This window comes from Rana temporaria, chromosome 10 (genome assembly GCF_905171775.1).
Source record: "Rana temporaria chromosome 10, aRanTem1.1, whole genome shotgun sequence".
Taxonomy (NCBI): domain Eukaryota; kingdom Metazoa; phylum Chordata; class Amphibia; order Anura; family Ranidae; genus Rana; species Rana temporaria.
The window spans coordinates 9,290,042-9,303,977 of record NC_053498.1 but is presented as its reverse complement, the minus strand read 5'-3'; the positions used below and the strand labels follow the sequence as shown (position 1 = coordinate 9,303,977).

Genomic DNA, 13,936 nt, shown 5'->3' with positions numbered 1-13,936 from the left:
TAGAAACACATTATATGTCTCCTCTCCCCGGACAGAACAGGGATTTGTGTGTTTACACACACAAATCCTCGTGCTGGCTCTTGTGCACGTGATTACGCATGGTTGGTGGCCACACGCATCGGGTCCCCCACCATGCCGCGTGTGCCCTCTGGCGTCTCTTGACCCGTACAGGGGTTTTGCGCAGCAGTGCCATTGTACCGCAGTATAAGTTCGTGAGCCAGTCGGGAACTGGGTAAAGTGGTGGACAACCCTTCCATATACCCTACAAAGTGATTGGTCTCGGGTGATACACAAATATACCTGTTTATCTGCAGAGGAATTTTGGACCCCTCTTCTTCCCCATAACCTTCTGGGACATGCCACAGGACCCGGAAAGCTGCGGGACCAATCAAATCGCATGCGCAATAACAGCCGGCTGCGAAGTCACAAGCCGTCATAGCTGGCTGCCCACAGTTTGTATGCCGGCGACAGGGACCCGAATGTAGAAACCGGCCGGCTGATAACATCATTGGATCCTGGGGCAGATGACTGTCCTTTTGGTAAAAGTTAGCAGCTACAGTTATTGTAGCTGCTGACTTTGCATTTTAAACAGATGACAGGACAACTACTTGAACCACTTAATGACCAGGCCATTTTTTGCTCTGCGCCGCTTTAACTGACAATTGCGCGGTGGTGCGATGTTGTACCCAAACAACATTTATGTACGTTTTTTTCCCACAAATAGAGCTTTCTTTTGGTGGTATTTGATCACCTCTGTGGTTTTTATTTTTTGGGCTATAAACAAAAAAAGACCGACAACTTTGAAAAAAAAATATATATTTTGTTTTAATTTTTGCTATAATAAATATCCAAAAAATATATAAAAAAGTCAGTGATTGAGTCAGAATTGTTACAGTGAGTCAATATTGTTACAGTGATTGAGTCAGAATTGTTACAGTGAGTCAATATTGTTACAGTGACTGAGTCAGAATTGTTACAGTGAGTCAATATTGTTAAACAAACCCAAACATTATTATCTCTATAATCCTGGGGAAATTATTTAATTGGAAATAACTGTTTGTTTTGGAAATAAGAAAATGGAAATTGGAAATGTTCATGCAATCATGTTGTAGAAAAAAGTAATTTTTTTTTTTTATCATTGGGCATTCATTTGCTTCACTTATTTTGTTTGCTAAGTGAATAGTTTCTGCTCATTTAGTAAAGCGTCACTCACACTAGCAGAGGTGTGGTAATGGTTACATTTATTTATGTCGCAGTCACGATAAAAATCGCTGCCATTACTAGTAAAAAAAAATAATAATAAAAATGGCATAAATCTATCCCCTCTTTTGTAGACGCTATGGCCCGGATTCACGTAGCACTTATGCCAACGTATCTCGAGATACGCCGCGCAAGTGTAACTATTCGCCGTCGTATCTGTGCGCCGTGCCCACAGAACTAGATACGCCTGAAAATAGGCTTCATCCGACCGACGTAACTTTCCTACGCCGGCGTATCGTGGGCGCATATTTACGCTGGCCGCCTCATTGCAAATATGCAAATGAGGGAGATACGTCGATTCACAAACGTAGTTGCGCCCGGCGCATAATATACACGGTTTGCGTAAGGCTTACGTCCGGCATATAGTTATTCCCCATCTATTAGGCGCCACTCATGCAAAGGTATGGACCAGGGAACAGCCGTCGTATTTTACGTCGTTTACGTTGTACGTGAATATTGATGGGCGTAGGTTTCGTTCACGTCGCAGGCAGTGATCCATCGTATCTTAGGGAGTATTTCCGACGTGATTCTGAGCATGCGCACTGGAAGGTGTCCACGGGACGGTGCATGCACCGTTCATTTTAAGTACTTCTATGACGCTTGGCCCATCATTTGCATGGGGTCACGCCTCATTAGCATTGCTCACGCCCACAACCTCCTACGCTGGCTTACGCCGAGGAAACCCAGCCGTATCTTTAACAGCGAGTGGGGGCGAGTGCTTTGTGAATCCTGTGCTTGCCTCTCTGCGCTACGCCGGCGTAGCCTAAAAAAGATACGCTACGCCGGCATAAATATGCGCCGATGTATGTGAATCCGGGCCTATAACTTTTGCGCAAACCAATCAATAAACGCTTATTGCGATTTTTTTTTACCAAAAATATGTAGAAGAATATGTATCGGCCTAAACTGAGGGAAAAACAAGATATATATTTTTGGGGATATTTATTATAGCAAAAAAGTTTAAAAATATTGCTTTTTTTTTTCAAAATTGTCACTCTTTTTTTGTTTAAAGTGCAAAAAATGCAAAAAAACGCAGAGGTGATCAAATACCACCAAAAGAAAGCTCTATTTGTGGGGGGGGAAAGATGTCGATTTTGTTTGGGAGCAAGTCGCACGACCGCGTTAAAGCGACGCAGTGCCGAATCGCACAAAAATGGCCCAGTCATTGGGCAGCCAACAGTGCACACCAGTGCCACCTATCAATGCCCATGAGTGCCACCTATCAATGCCCACAAGTGCCAACTATCAATGCCCACCAGTGGTGCCAATCAGTGCCTCATCAGTGCCACCTAGCAGTGCTGCCCATCAGTGCCCATTACTGACACCCATCAGTGCCCATCACTGCCAGCTATCAGTGCCACCTATCAGTGCCACTTCTCAGTGCCCACCAGTGCCACCTATCAATGCCCTTCAGTGCCACCCATCAGTGCCACCTCTCAGTGTCACCACTCAGTGCCCACCAGTGCCGCCTTATCGGTGCCCATCAGTACAGACCATCAGTGCAGCCCATCAGTGCAGCCTCATCAGCGTACATCAATGAAGGAGAAAAATTACCAGTTTGCAAAATTTTATAACAAAATATGAAAAATATATATATATATTTTTTTAATTCTGTATTTACATTTTTGTTAACACAAAATAAAAACCTCAGAGGTAATCAAATACCACCAAAAGAAAGCTCTATTTGTGGGGAAAAAATAAAATAAAAATGTATTTGGGTACAGTGTTGCATGACCGCGCAATTGTCATTCAAAGTGCAACAGCGCACAAAGCTGAAAATTGGCCTGGGCACGAAAGGGGGGGTTTAAGTGCCCAGTAAGCAAGTGGTTAAGTTACTGCCACACTATTTAATTTTTTTATGCACTTATTTGGCATCACACATTTTAGTGTAGGCCGCTTTTATGTGTTAAAATCTTCCCCGGCAAAAAGGAGCTGCGGTGGCTCAACGCGATTGGCACTGCGCTGACAAGCCGTTCACCTCTGCAGCTAGGGGTTCGGATCCCGGTCTCAGAGTTTGGTGGTCTCAGCCCGGCTCCCGGTGGGTGTGCTATGCGAGGTAAGCCTGCGCTTAGTACGCCCACCCCCTCCCACAAAAACCACCACACTTACACTCGCACTCTAAATTGGGTTAACATGCACGCACTTTGACCATGCAGTCTCTAAAAAGAGAGGCAAAGGACTAACGGGGCTGGTTGAGCGGGCAAATCCTCTCACTCCCTTATAGGGAGTCCCTCTGCCCCGTTGGGCTTCAAAGCGGAGCAGGTAGGGCGGGCTGTGTGGGAGGACCCCCTCACACACCCGCCATTGCCACCCGGGGCATGGAGAAAGATGGCAGATTGCCTCTGGGGGAGGCCTGCCTACTCCCAACTCCTGCAGTCCGGCTCCTCTCTCTCAAGTACACACACAAAATACACTTAAAAAAAAAAAAATCTTCCTCGGCACAAAATTATTTTTGTTTTTATATTTTATAGTACTGTATTGAATATTAGGTGAACGCTGCATCTGCCTTATAGGAGTGTGCAGGTTTCTTCTTGCCATTGAATGAACAGGTTTGCTTGGGGCTGTGGAGTTGTGCAACTTCCGTGTAGACTAGAGAGGCTCAGCAGACGGAAAGGAGAGCTTTGTATAGGCCAGAGGGGAGGGGAGAGCGCAGAGAACGGAGCTCACATCAAAGTTCTACGGACACACCGCCCTGAGCGACCAGAGATCAGCAGCAACGACGCCGCACCCGACCTTGCAGAGGCCTGGGAGCCCAGAGGGGACAGTAAGAAGCCGCTACGGCTAAGGTAGGCGACATGAGATCCCTGGAGTGCAGCTCTGTGGAGTGCATAGGAGTTGGTGTTTTTATTATTTTTGTTGTTGTTGCGTGACTTTTTCTCTAACACCTTGGTTATCCTTCACATTTGTGCGTCTATAGGATGTTTCTGATTGGAATGATTTGTAATGGTATGAATTCTCATTGTACTTTTGTTTTTATACATGTGTTTATATTTTATTTTTTGTTTTGTTTTTTATACATGTGTTGTATTTAAATTTTTTGTTTTGTTTTTTATACATGTGTTGTATTTTTTTTTCTGTTTGTTCTTTTGTTTTCTGTATTTGTTGTTCTTTATTTATTATACACTTTTTGTATTTTTTTTATTGTTTTTTTTTTTTTTTTAACATGGCGTATAGATCCATGTTTGTCCCATGCATGTTTGAGGGCCACTTACTGTTGATTGGCTCACTACCTCTGCTGGAAGTTTATTCCAAGCATCAACTACTCTTTCAGTAAAAATAATACTTTCTAAGATTAGTTTTGAACTTTCCTGCAATGAATTTGAGGTCACGTTCCTGTTTTTTCTTGATTTTGGCTTTTGTGACCCATCGGGATCCTGCAGGTTTACTCTCCCCTGTGGGCCGGTAGGTGCTTCTGTGTCGGAATGCTTTACGTTCCGGTACACCTGATATAAGGGGCACTCTGATTTTTGCTCTCACTCTGACAGTTGTGGTGATACCGCAAGTTAGACGTAATTTATTGAGACCTACACTGAGCGTTTTTTTACTTACATTATGATAATACATTTGTTTTATTTTAACATTTATTAAGATCACAAGGGGACTAATTCACCCCCTATGTACGTATAATGCAAGTGACAGGCACTCTTTAAGGAGACATTCTTAGAACCCCCCCGTGTCTCCACTGCAGCTAATAAAGCACAGATCATGCTTCATTAGCTTCATCCACAGCTTCGGTGGCCAGGTAACGACAACTGTGACCTCGGAAGTGACATAATACATGCTTATGGGTTCATTAGTCGTAGGGGGGAGGGGTGGGGTCATGGAACAAATCTCCTACTCTCAGAGCTCCGGGTTCTGGCAGTTTACTAAAGCCTTGGGCTCCCCGGGGGAATGAAGTAGCCCAAAAACCACCGCTGGTGACACCAGCAGGATCAGGGGCGTATTTACCACAATGCAAACAAGGCATTTGCCTGAGTCAGCATTTTTAAGGGGGGGCGGTGTTTGTACTGCAGGCATCACCCCAGTATCAATTTTTAGAGCGGGCTCTAAAAGCAATCGGAGTGGCTTACTAGCCGCTCAATTGCTATTACAAGTAGAGAGAGGGGATGTCCCCTCCTGTTGCCATCCGCGGCTCCCCTGCCCCACTGGGAAACCTGAGTGACCAGCCGCCGCACCTGTCGGCTGGCTGGTCAGCCAAGGGATCGGCTTTGCTCGGCTGTTCGTAACAGTAAATTGGAAGCAATAACATGACATCACTTCCGGTTTACTCAGGAGCCATCAGCGCCGCCAGTTTTGAAAAATCAAAAACATTCAAAAACACAGATCTTGATGTTTTAAATACTTTTAAGGGCAGAGGAGGGATTTGGGGTCTTATAGACCCCCAGATCTCTCCATAAAGGGGACCTGTCACTGCCGATTGCTGTCAATAGGGATGTTTACATTCCTTGTGACAGCAATAAAAGCGATAAAAAAATAAACAAAATTAAAGCAACAGTGTAATAATTAAAAAAAAAAAAAAAATTTGTGGGCCAGATTCACCAAAGAGATACTACGGCGTTTCTCCTGATACGCCGTCGTATCTCTGTTTCTATCTATGCGGCTGATTCATAGAATCAGTTACGCATAGATAGCCAGAAGATCCGACAGGTGTAATTGTTTTACACTGTCGGATCTTAGGATGCAGTACCGCGGCCGCCGCTGGGGGGAGTTCGCGTCGTAAACCAGCGTCGGGTATGCAAATTAGGAGTTGCGGCGATCCACGAAGATTTTTCCCGTCGTTACGGCGTCGCAAGTGTTAGATTTCCGTCGCAAAGATAGGGCACCTTTAACATGGTGTAAAAGTACTCCACCATGTTAAAGTATGTCCGTCTTTCCCGCGTCGCTTTTGAATTTTTTATGTAAATCTTTTATTTTTCCCGACGTAAATCTTTTTTCACGTCGCGATTCACAAAACGTCGGCGCGTCGTAATTTCGCACAAAGCACGTCGGGAAATTTGCGACGGGAGCATGCGCAGTACGTCCGGCGCGGGAGCGCGCCTAATTTAAATGGTATCCGCCCCATTTGAATTGGGCCGCCTTGCGCCGGACCTGTTTACGATACACCGCCGCAAATTTCCAGGTAAGTGCTTTGTGGATCGGGCACTAAATCGGAAAAATTGGGGTGCGCCCGCTCTACGTGAATCTGGCCCTAAGTGCCCACGTCCTGCCATGCTTGCATGCAAAGGCGAACGCGTGTGTCGACCCCTCACAGATGCAAACAGCGGCCGTTCCACACATGTGAAGTGTCGCTGCGAACGTCCGATGATGGGCAGTCATTCTAGCACCAGACCTCCTCTGTAAATCTAAAGTGGTAACCTGTAAAGGCTTATAAAGCGTCGCCTATGGATAGTAAAATTTACGCCATGTGTCGCCGTTGCAAGGGGCGCGCGGAAATTTTAACATGTCTGGGGTGGGGTGCCAGTTTTTAGTCTTGCTTAGTGCAGCACAAAACCAAAATTCACCACTGGGCAGGAGGGCACATTTTCGAAGCCGGGCGGGGGCGGCTCTAGAGCCATCTGATCTCTTTCATCAGAAAGCAGTGGAAACCTTTGGTGGGGGGGGGGGGGGGGGGCCACCCTCGCAGGTTTCTGGAGGAGGTTTCTCAGGCGCTCCCTCTAGTGGGATAACATTGAACGAAGCAGTGTGCACGTCTGCCACTAGATGGCGATGAGCACTTCGGTAATCCGGCACTGCATGGTCACAGCTAGGGCAGCATTAACCCCTGAAATAGCAGGATGTTTATAAATGTACTTTGGCAGACAAGGGGTTAATGGGGAAGTTCAGCCTGAAAACGAAAACGGTGTAATAGTGGACTGTGTTTAATGCGGGGGGGTGGGGGGGGGGCGGCAGTTTTAAAGTGGAAGAAAAGGCTAAAATTAAGAATGTTTTAAGCTTTCAGCCAACACCCCGCCCTCCCCACTGCCGATATACGTGCTGCGTACTCTTTGCAATACGTATTAGTACAAGTCTTTTTTTTTTTTTTTTACAAGCGGTGGCATGAACACCCGGCTCCCTCCGCTGTGACAAAGGGGGGAGGGGTCCTCCTTCTCCTTCCGCCAGCCGTCGCGAGCCTGTCACTCACAGCGGAGGGTGCTGCGTTGATCACATGACCACTTTGAAGACAAACATTTTTTTTTTACACTGTATATTTATCTATTGCATGTTTAACAGCAGGGGGGGGGGGGGGGGGGGGGGTTAGGCTTTTAACTTTCTTTCTTCGAATATACTTCTCCGCCGTCCACTGATGTGCATTCTAGGACTATCTGAGCACTTGTTTCCTGTGCCAGGCGGAGTGATCTCTAACATAAGGGTATAGGTCCAGCAGAGTGACTCCAGCAGCAGCGTTGGTAGGGAAGGAGCGATACTAGGGTAGGTAAAATTTGGGCCATTATTATTATTATTATTATTATCCTAATAAGTGTATATTGATTGGTTGGTGTGAATGTTATAGTGCCTACAAACTATGGGATATACACTGGCATTTACACAACTATAGATGCTATACTGTAATGGTGGTGATCAGTGACTTATAGTGTGACTGTGATAGGGTGGCGGGCAGGGGCAGCTGGTGCAAATTATTTTGGGGGCGGGCCACAAAGAAACTGAAAAATTCAGAAAAAAAAATATCAATTGCAGACTCGCTGTGCCATAAAATGCAGCCACTGTGCTCCTCATATGCAGCCGCTGTGCCTAAAAAATGCAGCCACTGTGCCCATCATATGCAGCCACTGTGCCCATCATACGCAGCCACTGTGCTCATCATATGCAGCCACTGTGCCCATCATATGCAGCCACTGCTCATCATATGCAACCACTGTGCCCATCATATGCAGCCACTGTGCCCATAAAATGCAGCCACTGTGCCCATAAAATGCAGCCTCTGTGCCCATCATATACAGCCACTGTGCCCATCATATGCAGCCACTGTGCCTATTATATGCAGCCACTGTGCCCATCATATGCAGCCACTGTGCTCCTCATATGCAGCCACTGTGCCCATCATATGCAGCCACTGTGCCCATCATATGCAGCCACTGTGCCCATCATATGCAGCTATTGTGCCCATCATATGCAGCCACTGTGCCCATCATATGCAGCCACTGTGCTCATCATATGCAGCCACTGTGCCCATCACAGAATGTATAAAATACAAAAGCACAAAAATAAAAAATAAATAATAATAGTACAAAATCATGTATAATTAATTTATATACATATATAAAAGAATGCCTAAAATACAAAAGCATGTATAAATAAAAAAATAAAAGAAAATAAAAAATGAATATTGTTTAAATCTTGTATCTTTGAAAGAGTTTACTACTGCTTTTATTGAGGCACAATTAATTGGAATTTGGTATGATTGGTGTGTAAGTGACATATTCCACTGATGTTGCAAATCATGTCAATCATGGGTCATTACAGCACCTGCATGGCTGTTATGGTATGGCAATAATAATAATAATAATGATAATAATAATACAAAATTATATATATATATATAATTTTGTATTATTTTATATATTTATATATAAAAGAATGTATAAAATATAAAAGCATGTATAAATAAAAAATAAGCAAATAAAATAAACTATACATTTATCACCAATTTTTGACTACCTCTGTAACATTATCATGTCTTGCATATGCCTGTACAATGCAACTTTTTGTTAAATAAAGGAATAAAAAAAACAATACAAAGTTATGTATAGATTTAAGAAAATAAATAAATATGTATAAATTAAAAAAAAAAAAAAAACAATATAAAAAAAATATAAAAACATATATAAATTTTAAAACATAATAAAAAAAATGTATAAATAAAAAATAATAATAAAAAATAATAATAAAAAAATGTATAAATAAAAAATAATAATAAAAAAATGTATAAATAAAAAAGGGGGCAGATTCGATGGAATTATACCTTCCGTCAAATGTTTTTATGCACAAAGGGAATATAAAAAGGGGACATAATTATCAGTCCTGTCTCTCTTGGTGCCCATTTTATTGTTAATTGATATTTACATTTGAATATTGTTTAAATCTTGTATCTTTGAAAGAGTTTACTACTGCTTTTATTGAGGCACAATTAATTGGAATTTGGTATGATTGGTGTGTAAGTGACATATTCCACTGATGTTGTAAAACATGTCAATCATGGGTCATTACAGCACCTGCATGGCTGTTATGGTATGGCAATAATAATAATAATAATAATAATAATAATAATAATAATAATACAAAATCATGTATAATTAATATATATGTGTGTGTATATATATATATATATATATATATATATATATATATATATATATATATATATATATATATATTTATATATACTGTATATATATATATATAGATATATATATATATATATATATTTATATTATTTATATATACTGTATATATATATATATAGATATATATATATATATATATTTATATTATTTATATATACTGTATATATATATATATATATATATATATATATATATATATATATATATATATATATATATATATATATATATATATATAAGAATTACAGCACCTGCATGGCTGTTATGGTATGGCAATAATAATAATACAAAATCATGTATAATTAAAAAAATATATATATATATATATATATATATATATATATATATATATATATATATATATATATATATATATAAAAGAATGTATAAAATACAAAAGCATGTATAAATAAAAAAATAAGCAAATAAAAGAAAATTTTAAAAAATTATACATTTATCACCGATTTTTGACTACCTCTGTAACATTATCATGTACAAGTTCTTGCATATGTCTGGACAATGCAACATTTTGTTGAATAAAAGAAATAAAAAACAAACAAAAAAACGAAAGCATATATAGATTTAAGAAAATAAATAAATATGTATAAATAAAAAAATAAATAACAAAAAACAATTAAAAAAAAATATAAAAACATGTATAAATAAAAAAAATAAGAAGAAGAAAATGTATAAATAAAAATAAATAAAAAAAAAAAGGCAATTTTGATGGAATTATACCTTCTGTCAAATGTTTTTTTATGCACAAAGGGAATATAAAAAGGGGACATAATTATCAGTCCTGCCTCTGACAGTCTTATGTAGTAGGTCCCCAGTCCCCACCACCCCTGTACATTTCAGCACCCACGTGGTAGTTATGGTATGATACACGATGGACATACAATTGTCAAGCTGGGCCCCAAGTCATGTCCATAGTCTCTAGACCTTGACCCCCTCCCTCCAGTAACTCTGCAGTTGTCCATATCTATGCTCTGTAGCATTGCATATACCTATGTAACATTATCATGTACAAGTCTTGCATATGTCTGTGCAATGCAACTTTTTCTTAAATAAAGGAATAAAAAAAAAAAAACAATACAAAAGCATATATAGATTTAAGAAAATAAATAAATATGTATAAATTAAAATAAAAAAAATAAAAATAAAAATATAAAAACATGTAAACATAAAAATAATAACAATAAAAAAATGTATAAATAAAAAAATATATATATTTTTTTATAAATAAAAATAAAATAAAAAAAGGGGCAGATTCGATGGAATTATACCTTCCATCAAATGTTTTTATGCTCCCCATGGAGGTATACACCCAGTACGGGGGGGAAATCCTCCCCAGGTTACTGAGAGCATTCAATGCCTCATTTGATCTGGGGAAACTTCCTATATCTATGACAAGGGCCAATATTATCCTATTGTTGAAACCAGGCAAGGACCCCCTCGATCCAGGCTCTTACAGGCCCATCTCCCTGCTGCAAAGCGATGTTAAAATCCTTGCAAAAGCGCTAGCCATGAGAGTAAACAAGGTCATCCTATCCATAATCCATCCCGACCAGGCAGGGTTTATGCCTCGCAGTTCCACGGCGACCAATCTCAGGCGCCTATACCTTAACATGCAGACTCCGTCGGATTCCGCCGGCCACCGGGCACTGTTGTCACTTGATGGCAATAAGGCTTTCGACAGTGTCGGCTGGCGGTATCTGTGGGCTGTATTGACCAGGTTCGGCTTTGGACCCAACTTTCTTAGGTGGGTGAGACTACTATATGAAGCACCACAAGCGACCATGCGTTTATCAGACAGGATGTCCCAGCCCTTTGCTCTGGGCAGGGGGACCAGGCAGGGATGTCCCCTGTCCCCCCTGCTCTTTGCTCTGGCAATTGAGCCACTGGCGGCCCTGGTGCGGGATTGCCCTGCAGTCAGGGGCTTCCGCTACGGAGACATGCACGAAAAAATCATGCTTTACGCAGACGACATGCTCCTGTTTTTGGAGGATGCGGAGGAATCCTTGAGCCGGGTGATGTCCCTTGTGGAGAGGTTTGGCCATTTTTCGGGCCTCACCATCAACTGGACTAAGTCAGCCCTAATGTTTCTGGACGGGTCTCCCCCGTCCGACGTTGGTCTCACATGCCCTGTTCCCGTGGTGACCACCTTTAAGTACTTGGGGGTATATGTCTCCCCTAGGGTGACTGACTACTGTAGCCTGAATGTCTTTCCCTTGCTGACTCGGTTTAGAGACAAAATCCATATATGGAATAGGCTGAAAATGTCCCTAGCGGGTAAGACCAACCTCATCAAGATGATTCTGATGCCGCAGTTACTGTACCTGCTCCACAATTCCCCAGTAGTCATTACCCTCAAAACGTTTAGAGTGGTCAATTCGCTTTTTAGGCAACTGCTTTGGCATGTTAAAACCCCCAGGATAAAACTGGAACAACTGCAGCGCCCCAAGGAGGGCGGGGGGCTGGCCCTTCCTAACCCATGGATTTACTATTTAGCAGCACAGCTACAGCACCTAATCGGTGCCATGTCCCCGGCTCCGGCTGGCTCCTCGGCTAGGCTTTTGTTGCTTGGCTCGGGGGCTACGTCGATACCAGAGGGACTTGAGGCCCAACAGTTTCAAAAACCTAATAAGAAAATGCCCACCTTCGCGCTTACCCAGAAGGTGTGGAATAAGGCGAGGCAGCTTCAGGGGGTCACAGGATTCACTGAATTCAGCCCGATTTGGGGGAACAATTCGTACCCCGAACTGGCCAAACTAGATCAGGGCCCAAGGTGGTGCCTTCAAGGCATAACGCTTCTCAAACAGATATTCCGAGGTGGCGCGCTGCTCCCGTTTGATACCCTCCGGTCCAGGTTTGCACTCCCCCAATCCATGTTCTTTTTCTACTTACAACTGCAACATGCAATTAGAGCCCAGGGGGACGCGGTGGAGTGGGCTCAGTCCCCCACTCCGATATTCCGCGTCTTGAGGGCCGCATCTGAGACTAAAGGTGTTATTTCGCAATGCTACAACATGTTGCTGGACAAATTCTTAGAGGGGCACCCCATGAAGGTGGCAGACCAGTGGGAGGCAGACGTGGGCCCGATGACAGGAGACATGTGGGAGGAAGCGCTGCTGGCGGTCAACAGCTGCTCGCTTAATGTAGCACAGAAGGTATCCCAGTTATATATTTTATTGAGGGTCCACTTTACCCCGGTGAAACTCTTTAAGATGGGTGGGGTCACCGACCCAATGTGTAACAGATGTAAGGTAATGTCTGGTGATCTGATTCATCTGCTGTGGCGCTGCCCCAAGCTCCATAGGTTCTGGAGCGGGGTCCTGGAAACACTTAATTCTGTGTTCCAGGTCTCTGTCCCCCTGGAGCCGATACATTGTCTGCTTGGAGTACTGGAGGGAGTAATCACGGAGGAGCTGACTCGACTGGCTTTTAACAGAGCACTGTTCCAGGCCGGGAGGGCCATTCTCCTGAAATGGAAACTAGAGGCTCCCCCCACACTTAAATTTTGGTTGACACACATGGGCAAGATGCTTGTTATGGAGAAATATATTTTTCAACACAGAGGGAACGCGGGCAAATTTGACAGGCTGTGGGACGCGTGGCTGGCCACACCTGGCTTGAGCCCTATGGAACTAGTACAGGGGAGACTGTTGGGCAGTAACTAGACTTGCCAGTTATGGGGAGGCGGGATTGGAGGGCATGCCATCGGTAATTGCTAAATATGTGCTAGATGTTGGATGGAGAGGTTTGTGCAAAGTGTACTGTATATGCTACTGCTGTCGTGTCATACTGTTTTTTTTCTATGTATGTTTTATGAGCAATAAAAACTTCTTTGATTTAAAAAAAAAAAAAAAAAAAAAATGTTTTTATGCACAAAGGGAATATAAAAAGGGGACATAATTATCAATCTTGCCTCTGAAAGTCTTCTGTAGTAGGTGCCCAGTCCCCACCACCCCTGTACATTTCAGCACCCACGTGGTAGTTATAGCATGATACCCGATGGACATACAATTGTCAAGCTGGGCCCCAAGTCATGTCCATAGTCTCTAGACCTTGACCCCCTCCCTCCAGTAACTCTGCAGTTGTCCATATCTATGCTCTGTAGCATTGCATATACTGAAGTTTCGGTGTGGGCCCCACACAGGGGACATCAGGGGCCAAGTTTTTTTTCCTCCTAAACTCACATCCATTGCATTAAAAATACAGTTTTTTATTCTTACCTATAAAGCAAAACCACAGCAGTGGTTACACCTGTAGATTAAAGATCCACAGCCCACCATGCCGAAGCCTTGTGCTGCATACAGTCTGACAGATGAAAG

General features: G+C 42.6%; 1 protein-coding gene across 2 annotated transcripts in view; it reads left to right on the top strand.

The window, feature by feature from the left end:
- The first annotated feature begins 3,771 nt into the window (after positions 1-3,771).
- LOC120916286 (serine-rich adhesin for platelets-like) overlaps positions 3,772-13,936 on the top strand; it is a 70,512-nt gene continuing 60,347 nt past the window's right edge. For both annotated transcript variants that reach the window (XM_040327168.1, XM_040327167.1), the window contains exon 1: positions 3,772-4,046. In XM_040327168.1, coding sequence (XP_040183102.1) covers positions 3,802-4,046 — 245 coding nt within the window. In that variant the 5' untranslated portion in view covers positions 3,772-3,801. The remainder of the gene's footprint in view (positions 4,047-13,936) is intronic.